The sequence below is a fragment of the Pteropus medius genome, unplaced genomic scaffold, assembly GCF_902729225.1.
Source record: "Pteropus medius unplaced genomic scaffold, Ma_sr-lr_union100, whole genome shotgun sequence".
NCBI lineage: Eukaryota > Metazoa > Chordata > Mammalia > Chiroptera > Pteropodidae > Pteropus > Pteropus medius.
The window spans coordinates 819,931-839,001 of NW_024342470.1; the positions used below are offsets into that span (position 1 = coordinate 819,931).

The 19,071-nt window shown below is 40.2% G+C and overlaps 1 protein-coding gene across 1 annotated transcript; it reads right to left on the bottom strand.

Moving 5' to 3' along the window:
• Positions 1–1,818: 1,818 nt before the first annotated feature.
• OVCH2 (ovochymase 2) lies at positions 1,819–15,927 on the bottom strand. Its single transcript, XM_039863490.1, has 13 exons — positions 15,840–15,927; positions 13,710–13,819; positions 11,964–12,055; positions 10,261–10,433; positions 9,823–9,918; positions 9,431–9,582; positions 8,600–8,789; positions 7,383–7,406; positions 5,690–5,780; positions 5,443–5,567; positions 4,561–4,701; positions 4,077–4,207; positions 1,819–2,039 (listed from the first exon to the last, which is right to left on the bottom strand). Exons 1-13 carry the CDS (start codon positions 15,925–15,927, stop codon positions 1,881–1,883), a joined length of 1,572 nt encoding a protein of 523 aa, XP_039719424.1. The 3' UTR covers positions 1,819–1,880.
• Positions 15,928–19,071: the final 3,144 nt, after the last annotated feature.

Below are 19,071 nucleotides of genomic sequence, written 5' to 3' on the forward strand. Positions count from 1 at the left end.
GCATAGCTTACCAGAAGCATTGGGTTCTTCAGGTAGGACATTCCATGTATCCAGAAACACTGACTCATCTTCTGACCTGGAGATGTTTAAATCTGGGTATAAGCATAATACAATCACTCAGATTACACAAATAAGGCCAGTGCTTGGGACTTATCAGAAAATTATTGTTAGAATTCTGGAGCTTCTCAGTCAGCTGAACTCTATGGGTATTTTAACTGAAAAGTAGAGTATTTTAACTTTAACCTGGCTTTGCCATAAGTAGCTGCTTACTGCCTAATGCTAATGAACAACTCGAGAAATTGATAATTGGCTTTGTGGGTTTTCCACCAAGTGCTCGTGGGTGTGAGGGCTTGGAAAGGAGCTGTGTAGTTCAGGTGTGCAGAGACTGGGGGTTGGTGAAGATATTTCACATTTCAGTGCCCCTGTTATATGTCACATCCTTGCTTGTTGCCAGGTGTCCCTTATCTGATTTTATCATCGCTTCATTCTTACTGGGCATGTATTATTATTCACCAGTTGTAAGATGGAAGAAAAAGGGTCTTAGATGACTCATAGATCACACATCTAGTGAGCATAGGCCAAAATTCAGACATATAATTGATCCTCATTCTTTGTGGATTCTGTATTTGCAGATTCATCTACTTGCAAATTTTTATTTGTCACTTAAAACCAGTACTCATGATACTTTCATGGTCACTCACGGAAATTCGTGAAAAATTTGTTACCTGATACACATGTTCCTAGCTGAGATCTAATGAGGTGACACTCTACCTTCTTGTTTTGGCTCTCATGCTATAAACAGGTGCCCTTTCTATGGTCAGTTCAAGGCCACACTTTTTTTTTTTCCTCGTTTGTATTTTGGCATTGTTTGTTGGCGACTTTGCTGTTTAAAATGACCCTAAATATAGTGGTGAAGTGCCATCTAGCGTTCCTAAGTGCAAGGAGGCTGTGATGTCTCTATGGAGAAAATGTGTGTGATAGATCAGCTCTGTTCAGGTACAAGTCATAGTGGTATTAGCTGTGAGATCAGTGTTAATGTAGCAACAATATATATTAAACAAGGTGACTTTCCATAGAAATACACATAAAAACAGAGGCTCAAAGGAACCCAACCCTGTATCTCCCCCAGGAACAGTGGTTCAGTATTCACTAATTCAGTGTTTGTGGCAACTTTTAACAAATAGAACTGCTACAATTAGTAAGAATTGACCAGATCCATATTGAGTTCTAAAGGCTGTACTTGATTATCGCATTATGAGAATGGGAATTGAGACCCAAGGAGTTGGTGCTTCCTTCTTACCTGTTTCAGGAATGAAGGAGACTGTGGCCTGAAAGCCTTTGAAGGTCACATTTTCATCTGACTGAAAGCTGATGAGCATTATGCCAGAGAAGCTCAGCACAGGCTCAGGAGCAACAAAGCCACACAACCGAGCTGGTTCAGGCCCAGCCCAGGCAACACGTGGTCAGGGGTCCAGCAAATAATGTACCATTGGATAAAAGAAAAAAAAAATTGTCCTTTAGGTAACTGTTAGGAAATAAACTTTTATGGTGGATGTTACAATTTATTTTCAAAATAGAAAGGCAGTTTGCTTTTTTAAAAATACGTATTTAACCCCATCAACATTTCGATTGTCTCCCAAACACTCCTACTGGGAATGCCACTAGGGAATAGAGTTTAGCCACAGGACTTATTTCAACAGCACTTTCCCCTTCTGACCCCTAGGTCGTGTGGGCCTTCCATGTTTTCTGTTCAAATGGTCCTTTAGTTTTCCTTCACACTCTTCCTGCCCCTGACGTAGGAGAAGGAGGAGTGGTGGTGAGAGCATAAGGAGGGATGAGGTGGTGCAGGTGAGTGAAGGACCATTGAGCCAGATCTTTTTTTATTCCCAAAAAGGACTAGGTCTAAATGCAAACCAGGGAAGCTGGTCTCCAGGGGAACACAAACCTATTTCCTTCTTTCTTTCTACATCCCTGTGTACTGTCACATAGTCACAAGTGCAGTCTCCACTTTCTTCTATTTCCATATTCTGAAAGGAAAGCTGAGAAGACTCAACATTACATCTCAGGTGAATAATAGGAACGAATTGCCTGATTTTGATTAAGCAGAGAAATTTGGATTGCTCAGCCTGTTCTGGGGTGGGACCTTAGATGAGAAAGTTAGTGAGGTGTTTGTGAATGGGTTAAATTACTTAGGAAAAGATGCTGTATCACAGGCTCCCAAACCCGCTTAGAAACTTCTACCAAATACAAGGTTGTAATGGTGGGAAAATATGCAAATATTTGGGCTCCCTAGTTCCCTCTTAGGAGGAGCAAAGAAACAACAAAGAACAATATTTGAGCAGTGTAATAGCACTGACCAATTGAGTCTGAAGAGAAGAGCCATGGGTGATAGGGCTGATGAAATAGGCGTTCAGATTTTAAATGTATATATGATGGGGATTCAGTGGAGCCTGAGCACTCGGCCAAAGGCACAGGACTGCATGGATAGCACAGAAATAGAGGCAAATGATTGTTAATGGTGAATAAAGGCATGGGGAAAGAGCCATGTCAGAAACAAGGTTCAGTCAAATACTTCTTAAACTCTTACTAGGATACTTTCTGGAAATAGACCCTTTTTTCTCAGAAGCAATGGTATGCACATAGTTATGACTTGTAATAATAATTTCCAAATTACTATCTTGAGTGAGGCCCGTAAGATGATGCTGTCACTGACAGGGTGTGAGAACATCATTTCACTGATGCGTTACTGAACAGATTTTTTTTTATTTCTTCTAGCTTTGGCATGTTCAGACTTTCAACTAAATTTGTCTTTATCCTCCTACCAGAAAATGCTCATTCTTAAACTTTTATCCTCCATCACTAATAACAAATCTTCCCTTAATTCTGTGTCCTCCTGAAATTTCTGCCTCAACTCTGAATTTCAGAAACTTTTAGAAAAAGATCTGTGCTTACTTCCTCTGCATCTTTTTCTCCTACTCGTTCATAAAACCTGTGTGATCTTGTTTCTGCTTCTAACATCTGACTTAACTTTTATTTCAGATACCACCATCCCTACTTTCTTTCTATTGTTTAGTTGTCTAGTCCAATTATTCTACCTTTTTATTGGGGGATGAGGCGAGCACTGGACAACGAATGCTCAGTCTTCCTCCTCTTTAAACTCTCACATTGTGTAGTAAATCCAAAGTATGGGCCGCACCTTTTTGTTTATTTTTTAAATTAAAAGCTCCATCTCCTGGACTGTCATAACACCACCAATTTGATTCTCCTCCTGTGTCTCCGATCTCTTTTTGTCTCTTGAACATATGAGAACTTTGAGATCTTGTCTCTCTTTCTCTTCTTCCTTTATTTTCTACTCTGCTTTCTCTCCTTCATATATTCTCTTGCTTTCAATTATTATTTTAAGAGAAAGACTTCCGAAAGACTTCTAAACTATCTGGAAGCATCTCTCTGCAAGTGGCTCAGTAGCATTTAATGAACAAGCAAACAAATGGCACAAACACTGCGAATAGAATGCTGAATAAACTCTATATGGTGATAGTCAAAGCTCTCTGTGTTTTGATCTCAGCTTCGCCTGCCTCCCACCACCCCAGTACACGTTATGACTTTCACACTAGAGTGTCCCTGAACCTGTTCTGCGTTGGCTCCTCTGTGCTTGCTCTGTCCCCTCTGCGTGAGAGGCTCCATGATTTGGGCCTTGTCGTCATTGACTTTTGTTAGCCACTGCTTACAAAATGTTTTGTTAGCAGTTTAATTAATTAGGAAGAAATGCTTGTTTCTAGAAGGGATTAGAGACTGATGAAAGTTACCAGGTACAAAAATTAAGACAGCACTTCAAGAAAAAGTAAATATTGCCATCTGGTGGTAAGTATGGGTAGTTATGGGGCAAAATAGGCTGGTCTGTTTATTTATTCACTGATGTATCCCTAGTACCTAGTACCTGGCCCACAAGGCTCTCAATACGTATATATTGATACAGCAGTGAATAAATCAGATAAAAACCTCTGCTCTAATGGTGCTTATGTTTAAGCTATTTGTTGGAGGTACCATAGCAAAGTAGGGGTAACCAGAGTCAGTACCTTAATTAGGTAATGTTTGGGGGCTTGAAAAACCCAGTTACAGTCAGCCATGTCACTGTAGTCTTCAGGATAGTGAAGACTCTGTATGCGGCCTTCTTCAAAAAGGACCGTTAAGGAACTGCAACCTGAATCTGAAACACAAGGGAAAACATCCAAACAGCCGAGAGAAGAGGAATCTGTTTTTACTCCTTTCTCCCAAAAATGATGCATGAACTGAATCTTCAGGGAAAGGCAACAAGAAGGAAGAGGTTTGTGCACTGATTTTTCAGAACTCATTGTGTTCTCTCAATTCACCTGGGTGTGTGAATTGAGCAGGACCAGAGGGAATGCCTGCAATCTGCACCTCACTTGCCTCGTGCTCCTCTGCACTGTGGAGAGCCAAGTGGACCTTGGGAGGGAGCTCTCTGCCCCTCACCTAATTCTTATGGGACCTCAACTTCTACAGAAGGCCTGGATAGCGTGTGGTAAAAATAAATGGTTTTACCAGGAAGGTAGTTTGGTTTAAGAGCTTTATAGGTGAGGTTAAACCCAGTGGCATAATCTGTGGCATCAGAGATGAACTTCAGCCTTAAAGAGTTGGAGCCAACAAGAACTGATGAAGCAAGTCTTTCTCCACAGAATTTCCCTGCAACATAAGAAGATTCTTTGTTCAGAATGTAGAAAACAGCACCCATTAAAGGACTTAAGGAGAACAGAACTTGTGATAATGTAGGATTGTGTAAAACAGGTTTCTCAATCTTAGCACTACTGACATTTTGAACTGGAATGTTCTTTGTGTTCAGGATGTCCTGCGCATTGTAGGATGTTTTTTAGTATCCCTGGCCTTTACCCACTAGGTACCAGTAGCACTCCCTCCAGCCGTGACGACCAAAAAAGCTTCTAAGACATTGCCATTTATCTCCTGGGGGGCAAAATCACCTCCAGTTAAGAACCACAGAAACTCTTTTTTCCATTTCTGTTTCTTATATAGGTAACCTTTGTCTCCTACTCATGAGTATCCATTGGTATACTTAGCTTGATGAGTCAGGTAAAGGTCATTTTCATGCCTAGAAAAGCAGCAAGCTGTCTGGGAGGCCCTGACAGGTGATGTATTATGTATGTATTTTATTCTCAATGGGCTCCAGTTTGGCAAGTAAGTGTAAAAAGCCTGGTTCCATTGGAAGCCGGTAGAGCAAATGAAATGCATTTGGCCTTACAGACATCACATAGGCTCAGATTCAGTTTTTGTCCACTGTCATTTCTGAGTACCAAAAATTGGAGACAGGAAATGTGTTTACAGATGCCTCAGTGCCAGACATATTGTAACCAGGCCCCATTAAGCCCTCCTAGCACTAGTGTCCATTTGACAATGTGCAAATCCACTCACCAATAAGTCTGTCTTCTAAAGAATATATTGACAGGTAATTGTGCTGACAAGACTCTGCATCCAACTGGGAGAAAATGAGTAACACATGCATTTCCTCTGATACCAACAGGGTCCAGACACACAGTCTGCAGGCAGATACATTGAGAGGGTATTATTTCTAGATAGAAAGTGGCTGTCACAGTCCAGTTAATGGGCACAGCCAGACTGGAGGTGGGAGTTGGGAAGGGTGGTAGAGGGGGCTGCTCACTGCTTGCTGTCATAATATAGGTAGGGGCTTTCTGGGAAGTGCAGCTCCCCCTCAGGCTCACTGATCACAGGATCTTGCTCGCTGCATGAGGCTGGGAGGAAAAGAAAAGAATCAGACTAACAGTGATTGCTAGTCACAACAGCCCTAGTTTTCCAGAACCTGTACAGACACTGGAACCTTCTTTTTCTTCATTATGCATCCTTCCTTTTTTCACAAAATCTTTTCCTTGGCTCTGTTCTTTTTTGGTTCCTTATTCTTTTTTATTCCTTTTAGATCTTGCTTAACCTCGAAATTCTATGATTTCTTCTTTTTCACTTTTCTTTCTCTGACCCTATAATTCCATTCTATAAATACAGGTAGTTCCCAGGTTCCATCCTTAGTTTTCATCTCTCTACAGAGCCCTCTGACCAGTCTCCTGGATATCTCCCCTTAAACTTAACATGCTACGAATGAAATTGTTTTGGGTGTGCAGAAGTGCTTCTGTTTCTGCCCTTTCTTTAGTCTTTCATGCTCAAAACTTAGGTACCATCCTTGCTTCCTCTCTCTCCCTCCCCACCCTTTGTCTAAGTGACTACTAAGTCCTAATTTTTCTTGTTTCTGTTCCCTCCTTTTCAGCCCCCGGCCATTGCCCCAAGTCAAGCCTTCATTTTTTGACTTGAACTAACGCATAATCTCAAGTCCATCTTGAACTGTTTTCTCCTTCAATCTATCCCCTATGTGCTGCTCTTATACCACTAAAGTATGGCTCTAATCTGTATAATTAACCAACTTCCTATTACTCAATAAAGTCTTAACTTCTTTGACGTTAAAAATTTCCATAATTTAGTCTCAAGTTATTTTTCTAATCTCCGTCATAAAACCCCATCACATATCCCACTCTTCAGCCGCTTTGACTGACTTACTGGTCTCTGTTACAACCTCCTATCTCCATCCTTTGATATCTGTCCTTTGGTAAAGATGATTCCTTGAGCTGGAATATTTTTCTTTACCTGTATACCATTTCTATCTGATGAAATCCTGCTCATTCTTTGACTTTTAAGTTTCAGCTTACAAGATCTGTGCTCCAAAGCCTCTCCCCTGTATGTTTTTCCCCCCTGCTGGAAGCAGGTGTCCATTGCTCTGAGCTCTTGGGATACTCTTTTTTTCATATTGTTTTTTTGTAGGCCGTTCCACAGACTCACAGAACCACTGAAAATTTGAGCTTAAGATGCCTTAGAGACCATCTGGTTCAAACTATTTTCTTTATAGATGAGGAAACTGAAGTCCAGAGGTTGGACAGAGCTTCCCAGAGTCACAGGGAATTCATTGCAGACTTGCAGTGTAACACTGGGGTGAGTCCCCTGGGTGGATAAGGATACTTTTAGGGTAAGGTGTGTAGCTTATTGACCATATCAACTCCACCTCACTCCTTCCTCAAATCTCTGATCCAAAGCAAGGATTTGGCAAATGTTTGTGAATTGAGATGGGGCTTTGGGTTGACAAGATGTGAAATGGGAGGGAATCTAGGCCTCCAGCAGGGTGAGGGACTGCCCTGACTGGAAGGAAATGGGTGCTCCGAGTGGTGATTTTATACCTAGTGAGCGAGGACAGCTCTTTCAGAGGAAGACTTTTGATTATAAAGAGAAACAATATTTAGAAATGCTAGATATTAATTCATGCTCCTGGGTGCGCAGGCTGGAGAAGAAATACCTACCTCTCGAGCTCTTTCTCTGCTTCCCTGGGAAAGAAAAAGAAAGATGTGAGTCAAGGTTTGTGGTGTCCTAAATATTTCAAGGAGTTAGCATCTCCCTGGCTTAGAAGTACAGAAATTTTTAAGTCGGTATGCAACCGACTTAAAGTCGGTATGAAAATCTGATCTGTGGAAAGAATAGCAAGGATGAATTGACAAAGCAGGAAAGTGACCTTGGTGTTTTGAGGAGATGATTTCAGTGTCATTAGTATGTAGGTAAATTAAAAAACAGGCCATGATTAGCTTAGAGGTTACACAAAGCAAGAAGAGGTCATCTGATCTACTCTTCTCATTTTATATGAGAAGGGAGGCCGAAGATGGAAGTAACTCACCCACAACCACAAAAGAATTGCTGGGATAGCTACACATTGAACTGAGGGCTCAAATACCTGCCACTGGACCATACACGTAAAAACGAACTCAAGTTCTTACAGAACTAATTTGAATTAACTCTTTTGGGGAAGAGTAGAAGCCCTACTGGGGCCAGAAGCCACCAATTAAGAAAACAAGTTTGATTTGGAGATAGAAATGAAGTGTCAGTTAACACACTGGTCTGTCTAGTATAAGGGTACACGTAAACCCAGGCCTTTTCAGACTTATGGCACCTGGGTCTATGCCAGGCCTTCTTAGGCATTACTAACACTTTGGGCTGCATCATTCTTTGTCATGGGGGCTGTCTTGTGCATTGTAGGAGGCTTAGCATCATTAATGGCCCTTACTCACTAGATATTAGTGTCACTCCCATCCCCAAGTTGTGACAACCAAAAATATCTCCAGACATTGTCTCCTAGAAGGCAAAATTTCCGCTGGTTGATAACCAGTGATATATACCATAGCTTGCTGAATCTTGCTAGCACAGTTGAGAAGAAAGTGGTGAAAAACATATCACCAGCTGAGATAGTTTAAAGAATTTGACAAAGTCTAAGATGAATAGATACATTCACGTTTCATTAAATATTTGTCTGCTGTACCACACACCATATTTTACTTGTTTTAGACTTAGTAAATATCACAATCCTTATGTGCTACTCTAAGAATAGAAGTAGAGCCTGTCTACTCAGCTGTCCATTGCTCTGAGCTCTCGGGATACTCTTGGGATACTCGGTGGTCCTGATTTGCCTAAACTCTGCTGGTGGTCTCTCGGACTCTAGCTTCTTGATCATATGTGCTAGCTTTATTACCAGTTTGGATGTGTTTGTGGATCCAGGGAAGCACTTTACTAAGATCTGTGAAGATCCCAGGAGATCCTTGATCATCTTTCTGCACATTGTTTCTCCATCCTCGACCACAGCCCAAACCCCAGGAAGTCACACCAGCAAGAGTCCAAGCCCCTTTCTTATTCTGGCACATGAGGGAACCTCCTGAATCTCCCTGTTGGTGGAAAAAGCTCTGTTACCATCATGGTCAGTGCCCGTGCCCCAAAATGCCACCTTTTTCCCCCATAAAGATGCTAGATGAGGATCAAAGACATTTCTTCTAACAATTTAGGCTCTGGGACCTAGGGGAACAGGCAAGCATTAGATCCTCCAATATCATTGGTGCCTATCAGTTCCACCTCCTCCTTCCCCATCCTAGGCTATCATGAAACACTGGGCTTTCTTCCTTCTGTCTCATCCTGCAGGCTCAGAGAAGTCTTGCCCTGTAGTAAAATTGATCTCAGTTCTTGATCAGCAGGAGGGATGGAGGAAAAATAAAGTTCCTGTTTTACATAAACTGGAAGGCTCTAATTAGGAACGAGCTGGTTGTTCTCTAGAGATGGAGGACCCTGAGCTCATTATTGGCATTATCTGTTATTTGGTCTTTTGGAAGAAGAGGAAGACCTCTAAATTCACACTTCCTGATATAAACAGGTTGTCTAAACTGTTCCTTTTTTTGACTCGACCTCCCCTGTCACTTGACCCTTCTTTCCTGTGTCCAGTCTTACCTACAGTGTTCTTTCAGCCCCTCACATGATGATGACAAACTGAGGGGAGCCTTGCCTGGGACCTGTCAGCCCAGCCGCTCCCTCCTACCTGACATGCATCTCTCCCTCCATCTGGGAAGCCTGTGCATAGAAAGGTCTGTCCACTGACGGGTTTCTTTAGGGTTAACAGAGCTGCCACACACTCCTTCCGAGTCAAAATGGGCAAATTCACTTCCTGCAAGACTTGAGGGAGGATGCCATCTAGAAAACACAGAGATGAGAGCCCCAGTAAAGTACTCTTTACCCTTTCTGAGTCGAAGATGCTCCATTCAGGCTTGTGTCTTTTAGAAAGACCTGAAATTCTGAATACAGTGCGATATCCTCTATTTTTAAAAATGTTTACACAATTGTTTAAAAAAAAAACATTAAAAAGCCTATTTTCTGATTTCCCACCAGGAAGTTCTAACAGCTGATTAAGGGTAGAGGCACAGAAGTTCTTACCTTCAGTCAGGCGGCCCCAGCCTGCAGTTTTACAAATCAGTCCAGCCTTAAATCGTTCCCCTGGCTCTGGAAGACACATGGGCCCCACAGCCTGGCCTGGGGAGAAAAAAAAAGTAGGTAGGGCGTGGAGGAGAGGCCACCAGAAGCCACTCAACCTGTTGGCATCCAGGCAGTTTCCCCAAGACCTAGAATTGTGATATCACTGCCTGGCATTTCCAGGGGTCACTTGTTAAGACAAAGAAAGACCTCCCTAACTTTCCATATTCCTGTATCTGAAGCTACAAGCAAAAAGGGTTTCAGGTAGGGGACCCTCCACCCCAAATCCCTGTCTCAGATCAACCCGGAAGTGTTGGGCATAACATGTACTGTAGGGAATATGCTATGGAACAGAAATTATAGAGAACATGGGATCATTCAGAGTGAGCCTGCAATGTTTACCAAAATGGAAGGTGCCAGCCATCTTCAAAAGAGCAATATCATAGTCCATTGGTTTCTTTCTGGAGAAATGTGGGTGTATGATGATGCTTTCAATGGTGAGGGTTTGCTCTCCTGGCTCCATGCGACTCAAATCATGTTTCCCAGCAGTAACATTCAAAGTTGATGCAATATTTCTATTAAGAGAGCAATAAAATGAATTAGTTTCTTTGAGCCTGAGTACATTTGTAATGGTTGCCGAACTGGACTCTTAAAATGACATGGGTGGATAATGGGGTGTGTGTGTGTGTGAGAGAGAGAGAAAGAGAGAGAAGAAAGAGAGAGAGAGAGAGAGAGGGAGAGAGACGGGCATGCTGCTGAACAGAGAAAAAATAGTAAAATTGCGGAGGTTCTCAATTTGGTACTAAAGTGTGGCCTCATGGAGTCAATGACATGATAAATTGAATACATTGCAATGTTTGTAAAATGTCTAAAGATGTATATACATTGTAATTCAGGGTTCTAAAGCTATAGTGGACTTTATTCAGCTATCCTTGGTGGTAGGCCTGACTTCACTATCAGTGAGATTCTTTGAGAATTATTTGTGATTCTGACTACATTTGCTGCTTTGATATCAGAGATCTAATGAATAGTATATATTGTGAAAGACATAATAGCACCATAACTCTGGTGTCCCAGAGAGCATGCACTCTGAGGGCGTTGCGACTGATTACAGGAATGGGAAGTGGGGATCTTCTCCTGACCTCCTTTATGTTTGTTGTTTAAAGACTTGGTATGGCATGGGAAAGACCATTCCATTGCTGTCTTTCTGAAGGAAAGTTATCTGAAAGGAACTTGGTGTGATGAATTGAGATGGATTAAGAGCTTTGGTCTTGCCATCTTTTGGGACCCTTCATTCCCAGCAGTGATGATTTTATAAAAAATTAAAATGGCATCATTTTCTTTTGGTGTACCTTCCTGGCTCTTCCCTGGCTCCTGGCTATATTAGGTACGTAACCTAATACATAGCAACTCTAGCCTAACCACCTGCCACATTGCAATGAAATTATCAGTTGACTGTTCTTTAGACTCTCAACTCTCTGAGGGCAGGAATTGTGTCTTACTCATCTTTGTATCTTTGGTATCCACTAGTATCTAGCACCAAGTAAATATCCAAAAGATGTTTACAGATTTGAAATACTGTAGCCTAGAGAGTACCAAGAGCACTGGCAACAATAGAACATTTAGAGCACACAGGAAAGTGGATAAAGGATGGAAGTTGTCAGATTGAGGCTCATAGAGGCAGGATCAATACAAAAGAAGATATGGAAGCCTCTTTTTGTTTTACTGGCCTCCTTTTGTTTTCTTGTATCCATTTCTTAAGATGTATAATGAACTGCATGATTATTTTTCACTGAAATTTAAGAAAACTAGGAGAGAACTTTCTCACAAATACATGTTTCTGATATTTTTTTTCTCACTTGGATATTATTCTTTATTAACTTCAATTTACTTTAAACTATTCTACTCCTGCAAGGGATGCACGTTTTCTACCAAGTTGAGTACCCTCTGCTGACATCACTGAGCCCTATTTGTGTTATGCAGTTAAGATGTTCTCCCACTAAAGCATACATCACACAGTCCCCGTTTTAAAGAGTTATTACTGCTGATTCCAAGGGAGAAGAAGGGCAGTCGGACCTTTACTCATGGGCTAGGCCTTCCCCTACCTGTTTGCAACGCAGTGAGCAGCTGTGATCACCCACTGTGGAGAGATGATGGTCCCACCACAGATATGCTTCTGCCTTCGTTTCAGAGACACCTGAAGTGTAAAGACCTTCAATAGGAGCAAGTTAATAACCTGGGGTCCCCCATAACCTGGACATTGAGCATATTTTGAAAAATAAACCCAGATATCTTCTTCGTAAATACCAGAGATTATAGACTGTGAAGGAGTAAAACCTGTCCCACTACAACTCAAAAAAAAAAAAAAAAAAAGCCATGCTGGAACCAGAACATTCCCAACCCTGGTTCACAGGAGAGGTAGTTAATTTCAGATGATTGGCTCTAAGGTTTCAGTAGAGTTGATAGTAAACATTGTTGGAATTTATTTATTTACTTATTTTTATGATACTGTTAACTCATACTGTTACTCTAACAATATGAACCATATCTGTGAATGAGGAGAAAGAAGAAGAAGCATAAGACATAGCAGAATCCAGAAGAACAGTTAGTTTTGAGAGAAAGGCAAGGTGAGGTCCAAAGGAGTCTTTCGTCACGTGTGTCAATTCCTCCAAGCCTCTTCAAAAAGTAATCTGGACTCACAATTTTCTAATACTCTTAACTGTTTGACCTCTCCAGGTTCTTCAAGCCTATTTTTTAATCTACTTCTGCAGTATACTTTCTGTCTTTGGTTTATCCTGTTCATGATACTTAATTAAATACTGTAAAATGACTTACAGGGAAGGCATAAATACTGTTAACTCCATTGTTGGAATTAGAAAAGAAGCAATTTATTAGAATTTTTCTCTTTTTGACCAAAAATCATTCAATGAGCAATTGAAAAAAATAATACAGGGTAAAGGTTAATAGAATAAAGAGCAAGGAAGTCAGTGAGTCACCCTGACTGTGTTTTGAATATGGACTTCTTAATCGACTTGCCAGCCAGTTGACCGGGTAAGCAACTGATCAGTCAGTTCTACAACTAGGTAATTAATTCATCAACCCATTGAACACAAACTCAACCAATCAACCATTACCAAATATCTGCTGACCTAAAAGTTAATATAATTGAGTCAAGAAAAGTAAAAATGAGGAGCTATCACTCTACTTGCAAAATTAAGCGGCAAGAATACAACATGGCTCCCAACGGTAAAGAATGTTGGGAAACTTTCAAAGACAGTAAATGTAAACACCATTGGATAGGGCAGGAGCACAAAGGCATTTTTATGGCATGGGAAGGCCAGGAAATTAGATTGATACAGAATTCTTAGAACATTAGCTACTAAGAAGGCAGGCAGTACTCTTGACTATTCCCCAAATGTCCCATGGCATAGGTACAAGTCTTACACCTCAGATGTAAAGTAGATGGATATGACACCTTTGACTTCCCTGGTCATCTTTAACTATAGTGAGATAAGTATATTTTAAGTATATTTATTGAATCAAAAAGTTGTTTTTTAAGTTGTAAATTTAAGTTTTTCAGCTTCTCAAAGTGGAATTTTTATCTTAGGAGTTGAAAGTTTGGGATGGCAGTTCCAATTTTTGGAACAAGCCAATAATTGTTCTGAACACAACTTTTCTGGAGCTTTACTTGTACACATCATTAGGGCCCTGTGTCCTTACACATACTCATGAGATCTCTGGTGACGAGTTAGGCAGAATGGAGTGCACTGATGAGTAGTATGTGATTCGAGGAGATCCAAACCTGAGATATCTCATAGTTCACCCACCAGAGAATGTTCTCTGAGACTCACCTGCCATGGGTAAGAGCCCTTTTCCACTTGGCTTCCCCCAACAATGCGACTGAAAATGTGAAAGTAGTTCCAAGGCCGTGCCTTCACCAGACTCTGCCCACAAGTGGGAGCTGAGAAAAATAAAAGACTGGCAGGTACAGGAAACTCTTCTGAGCAAGAAAAAACTGTAGGAGGTGGATCACGTAGAAATATTACAAAATGGCTTTAAGTTAATTGTGGGATTTGCACTACAAAGGATTGTTCAGCTTTTGTCACATCGAGCATGCATATCATGAAAAGATCTACCATTCTGATAAGAAGATTATGGGTCTCAGATTTAGATCTCCACTGGGTTAGCAAGAATGCAGCCCCCTTTTGGGATCTGGTCCCTTAGAGGCTCCTGACAGCACTCTGTACATCAATGAAATGTGTTATATGCAGTATGGTTACTTCTGTGTGTTTCAGCCTAACTAGAATGTGGACTCCTCAAAATAGGAACTTAATCTTAGAAGTACCTACATCCATACTATCTAGCATCTAGCACAGTTCCTCAATTAATTCCCTGAGTGGATGATGCCATAGTTTGCCTTCGATTGTAGTTGTGTGTACATGTTCTCCTTTCCTGCACCCAAGGGAATGAATCTGAGACCAGGCTCTCTGATGCCTGGCACAGTCAGATATTGAATTTAATTCTCTATTAGGGTGAAATGTAGCAGGTTGTTCGAGGAGAGTAGAGTGAATACTGTGTCCTGATTCACACACCAGTCTGGTGTAGAAGGGTTGCCAGGTCATGGAAGAAATAACTCTTTAGTCTTTGAGGAAAAGACTTCCTCTCTGAAAAAGTTGCATTTACTTACTTATCTTGAATTTTTTTTTAATCCTCAGCTAAGAGAGGGGTTAGATTAAAGATGTTTATAACTGCCTTGTAATTCAGGGATGGTACTTCTTCTGTGCCCACTGTAGAGCATTCTTTTGTACATGTTTTTTAGGAACGCCTAGAAAGCTCTGCCTCATAATCACCCTGCTTCTTTACTTACCTAGCTGAGTCATCTAATATTTATTCTTCAACTTGGAGATCACCTCAGTTGAGAAGTCTTCCTTGACTTCCTCAAAATGTGTTTTAAGTGTCTCTCCTCTGGACTATGTTTTATTCCTTTCTCTTTTATAGTTTTATAGCTATATTGTGATAATGAATTGTTTGTCTCCGTCATTCGACTGTGAACTACTTGAGTTAAAAAAAAAAAAAGATGTCCTATTCATCTCTATATTTGCAAGATTTTAGCAGAATCCCTAGCATAGAGTTGACACTTGGAAAAGTTGGATGGATGAACAAATGGTTTTTCTTGAAAACACAACCTTGAGAACATGACTGTTTAGATTAATACGCTAAAATATATAAAGTTCTTTCAAATAACTTCTCATTTAACCACCCATTCTATGCCTGCAAATCAGGCACTATTACCTCCACTTTACAGATGGGAAAACAAAGAATCAAAGAGGTGCACAGCTAATTAATGGCAAAGCATGGATGTAACACTGAGCCTTTTGATTCTGAGCCCAGTGCAGCCATGACATTGGATCACAAGCTTATTGTCTAACAATTTCAGCTGAATGAATAAAAATACCTTATCTTTTTTTTTTTTAAAAGAAACTCATTGAAGCAAAGACAGAAAACATGCTGATTCTCAGGGTTGGCACAAAATATGGAGAATCCTGCCAGGAACTGTTCTCAACGTATGTTACTTGAGGAAAAAAAGACCTTTTATAATACACTACAATGAACATACTTCCTATTTCCCAGCAAGCCAGTTTTCCAAAATATTACAGATGCTTCCAAATTTATGGTGATTTCCAGAATTTGTTCCATGAAAAAGGATGGGATTGTGTCATGTGTCCAAATAAGTAAACAATCCTAGTTTTCCCCAGATCAGTGCAACTTGTCCAATTTATGTTCCATAAATGTTTTGCCTGGCTTCATATGCTGATTTCAGGAGAAAAGTCCAAAATAATTACATGAAAAACTATTAGATCTCTAAATATATTTGCTTCTTCTGTTTTCCCAAAGGAAAATGGAGTGAAGTTATGATGCTCATTGCCAGCAAAGGTTATTTCTTCAGACAAAGGTAATTATAGAATTTGTTTGGAACTTACCTTTGGAAAGAGAGAGAGTTGCAGATTTACCTTGTTCCAAACAGATCATTCCACATAGTAAAATCAGGTTATTCTTGCTCATAAGCATTTTGAGACTCAGAGTTTTCCCCTGAAATGCTAAAGAGACCAAAGAGAACCAAAATTGAAAGCTTTGTGAGACCAGCAATAAGCCAATTTAAAAGAAGGTTATTCATTAAGCAAGACTTGAGGCATTCAGCCGTGTTCATATGATGTTTCTGAATGTGGTTTCTTGCAAAGTTCTTTGAAAGATGTGGGAGTCAGCCACGGAAGCATAGTCTTAAGCAAGCAATATTACCTGTCCCATCACACCCACATCAGTCTATTGCTTCTGGCTAGCCAAATGGTTTGTGTCTAAGGTTTTCATTTGCAAACATTACTTGCTTCTTAGTACAAGTTACTGCTTTCTACAGCAGGATCGAATGTCAAAGTTGTCCTTGTTTACAAGGATAGATTTTCCTACATGCTTGCAAACTACCTGTCCAAATATGCTAAAACATTTTTTTTCCTAATGTAAATGAATAGTTATAGCCATGTGTTAGAGAAAGAGAGGAAAGATAATTTGGTATCACACTCAGGAGGTCATGCCTGCTAGACAGTCATTTAGGATATTGTTCATTGGGGCATTTGTGAATGCATTCTCACTATTTTTTGTATTTATAGAAGGCAAACCTAAATCTCCTATAGCTACTTCTATACCTGGTAAATGATGTGGCCTGGGGAGCTGGCTCTGATAATGTGCAAGTGTTCCTCTTCCCTGGCTGGGTCCTGGCACGTGGTCAGTATATGAGAAGACCTGTGGATTGGCCAGTGCTGTCTATGACCACATAGGGATATGAGATTTTTATGTCAGTTTTTACAAATTATCTGCCCCAAAAAGCAAACGTCAAACGAGAAGCCCTTAACTTTGTTGTGGCAACTTTTGCCTTTGTACAAAATAAATCTATAAAAACACAACACATACAAATAAGATAAACACAAGACAAAGAAGTTTTAAACCTTAAATTTGTGAGAACTGCAAACTTAAGAGACAGTTAAGACTGCATCCTTACGTAAAGGACACTCAAAACCCAAGTTGAGGCGTTATCTGCAAATACTTTAATCCCAAAGCTGAAAAATTTTGGCTGTTGCTATGAGGATTGGTAGCAGCCTTAAGAGGTAATCAATCAAAGTCTAAACTGTAATCAAAATCTCTGTCCTCCTTTGACAAGTGATCTTGAAGTTTCTATTATATTTCATCAATCGCTTTCCAGAGCCATTTGACTACTAATATGGCCCTCCTGACTCCAAATTCACTACATTCTATCTAGATAATGTGTGTGCTACTAATGTAAAAATTGCAGGAAGACTTACTTTGAGTGGGTCTGAGATGTTCCAGGGTTGACAAGTCTAAATAAAGTTAAGCATAGAGGCTCCTTTTAAAGCACAGCCTTTTGAGCTTTTGACTTACTGTAGGTTTCTAATATCATAGAATAAAGAAATTTGACTCTCAAATGAAAAAAATTATGAGTTTTCCATTATCATGTGAGAGTGGGGCATTTTTATTGGCTGCCACATAGAAATGTGATGCGATCATGCTTATTCCTTTATTGAAGAGAAGACATTTAAATTCTTGTATCAACACATTCAACACATCTCACAGCACAGTATCAGTATATATCAACACACTCATTAACAACATGAAGCTGGTAGTTAAAGGTTGGTACTCTTATCTCTTGGGAGTATAAACTGTTATCCCCTTGCTGTTAAATATTTTATCTTTAAGGAAAATGTACCAGGTTCTGGGATACTAAGTTTCCATAAGGCCAAGTACCCAAGCCTCCCAGAGTTCTAGGGAATGCTAAAAATTATACTGTGTAGTTACTTGCAGAGAGGAATATATATTGACTTCTATGACTTACCTTTGTGAAAGATTTTTTTTTTATTGTTCTAACTACTCTCTCTTTTTTTTTTCTGGCTTTCTTACTAACTTACATCTTCCCTGACCCTCTTCCTCCATCATATCACTGAAGTTTGATCTTCATAAAAACTAGTGTCTAGGAGAAAGCCTGCAGAGGTTGAAGCATAACACAAAGTTTTCACCTAGAATTTTGGGGCTAGTTATGTCTCTTTCATTTGCAAATACATCCCCTGTTTAATTTCATTCTAGTGTGTGAATTTTTTTTTCCTTTGCAGAATCCTGCCTCAGGTCTATCCATATCCTATTTCCCTTTTCTTCTCTCATTCCTGACCTGCTCATTTTTGACCTATTCTCCATCCCCTGTGTCTGCTACTTCTGGGAACACCTTTCCCACTCTACCTCTCCCCAATATTCCTAAAATTCCTGGACATAACTATACCTCTTCTCTTCCCTGGAATCCTCCCATTTGCATTCTAAGACTCTTAAGGTGAGGAAAGGAGAAGTACTCCTTCCTTTTTCAGTTTCTCTCTGTTACCTTTCATTTTTAACAGTACCCTCATTGTTTTTTATTTCCCTCATGGTATTCTCTGATTTCTCTTAATTATTTTACAATTAAACTCACAATCTCCACTTTCCACTTCGCCTTCAGTTTCAAGTGTGTCCTCTATTGTCACAACAAGGAATAAACAAGTGTCTATAAGGACAGAGTCAGTGATTCTCATCGAGAGATTGGGTTAAACTGGCAGCCTGAGAGCATACTGTAACCTCTTGTCCCTGCTCCAAATTCATGATAGGAAATGTGTGTTAAATAGACTTGTAGCAGTGCTGTAAAACTGGAAAAGTTAAGGATATTTTTAATGGCCCCAAATTCTTAATATTCCTAGAAAGATAAAAGCAGATAAAATCCAATTAAAGGAAAGATGCCTACCTGGAGAAACTTCTGAAAGAGTTATGTGATAAAACTTTGTGATACAATTTTGGAGGCAGCAGAAAAGGGGAAATCTGGACACTGAGCAGGGTCATTGTGTGGGATCTCTCACTTGAAAAAGTTAGGCATTTTAATCCATCCCACTGCAATTTATTCCAAGCAGGAATCAGTTTCAATGTTTCCCCTTGGTAAGGAGATGTGAGGGAATATTTTCATCCAGGAGGCAAGGCAGCATTCCAGGTGGCTGACAACATCCAGGAAGAAGGAGGGCAGACAGGTCCAGTTATCCAGCCCCTGAGAGTCTCTTCCTGCCAGTACATCCTGTCTTTATCTTAGGGCACTGAGGTGGCTGTGGCAATGTTTATAGCATTCATATAAAGGCTAAT

Coding starts and splice junctions, on each gene's coding strand:
- OVCH2 (XM_039863490.1), bottom strand. CDS start 15,927: ATGCTTATGAGCAAGAATAACCTGATTTTACTATGTGGAATGATCTGT. Junction 7,407..8,599: donor CCACAAACACATCCAAACTG/GTAATAAAGCTA, acceptor TTTCTTTCCCAG/GGAAGCAGAGAAAGAGCTCG. Junction 4,208..4,560: donor TAAACCAAACTACCTTCCTG/GTAAAACCATTT, acceptor CTTGTGTTTCAG/ATTCAGGTTGCAGTTCCTTA.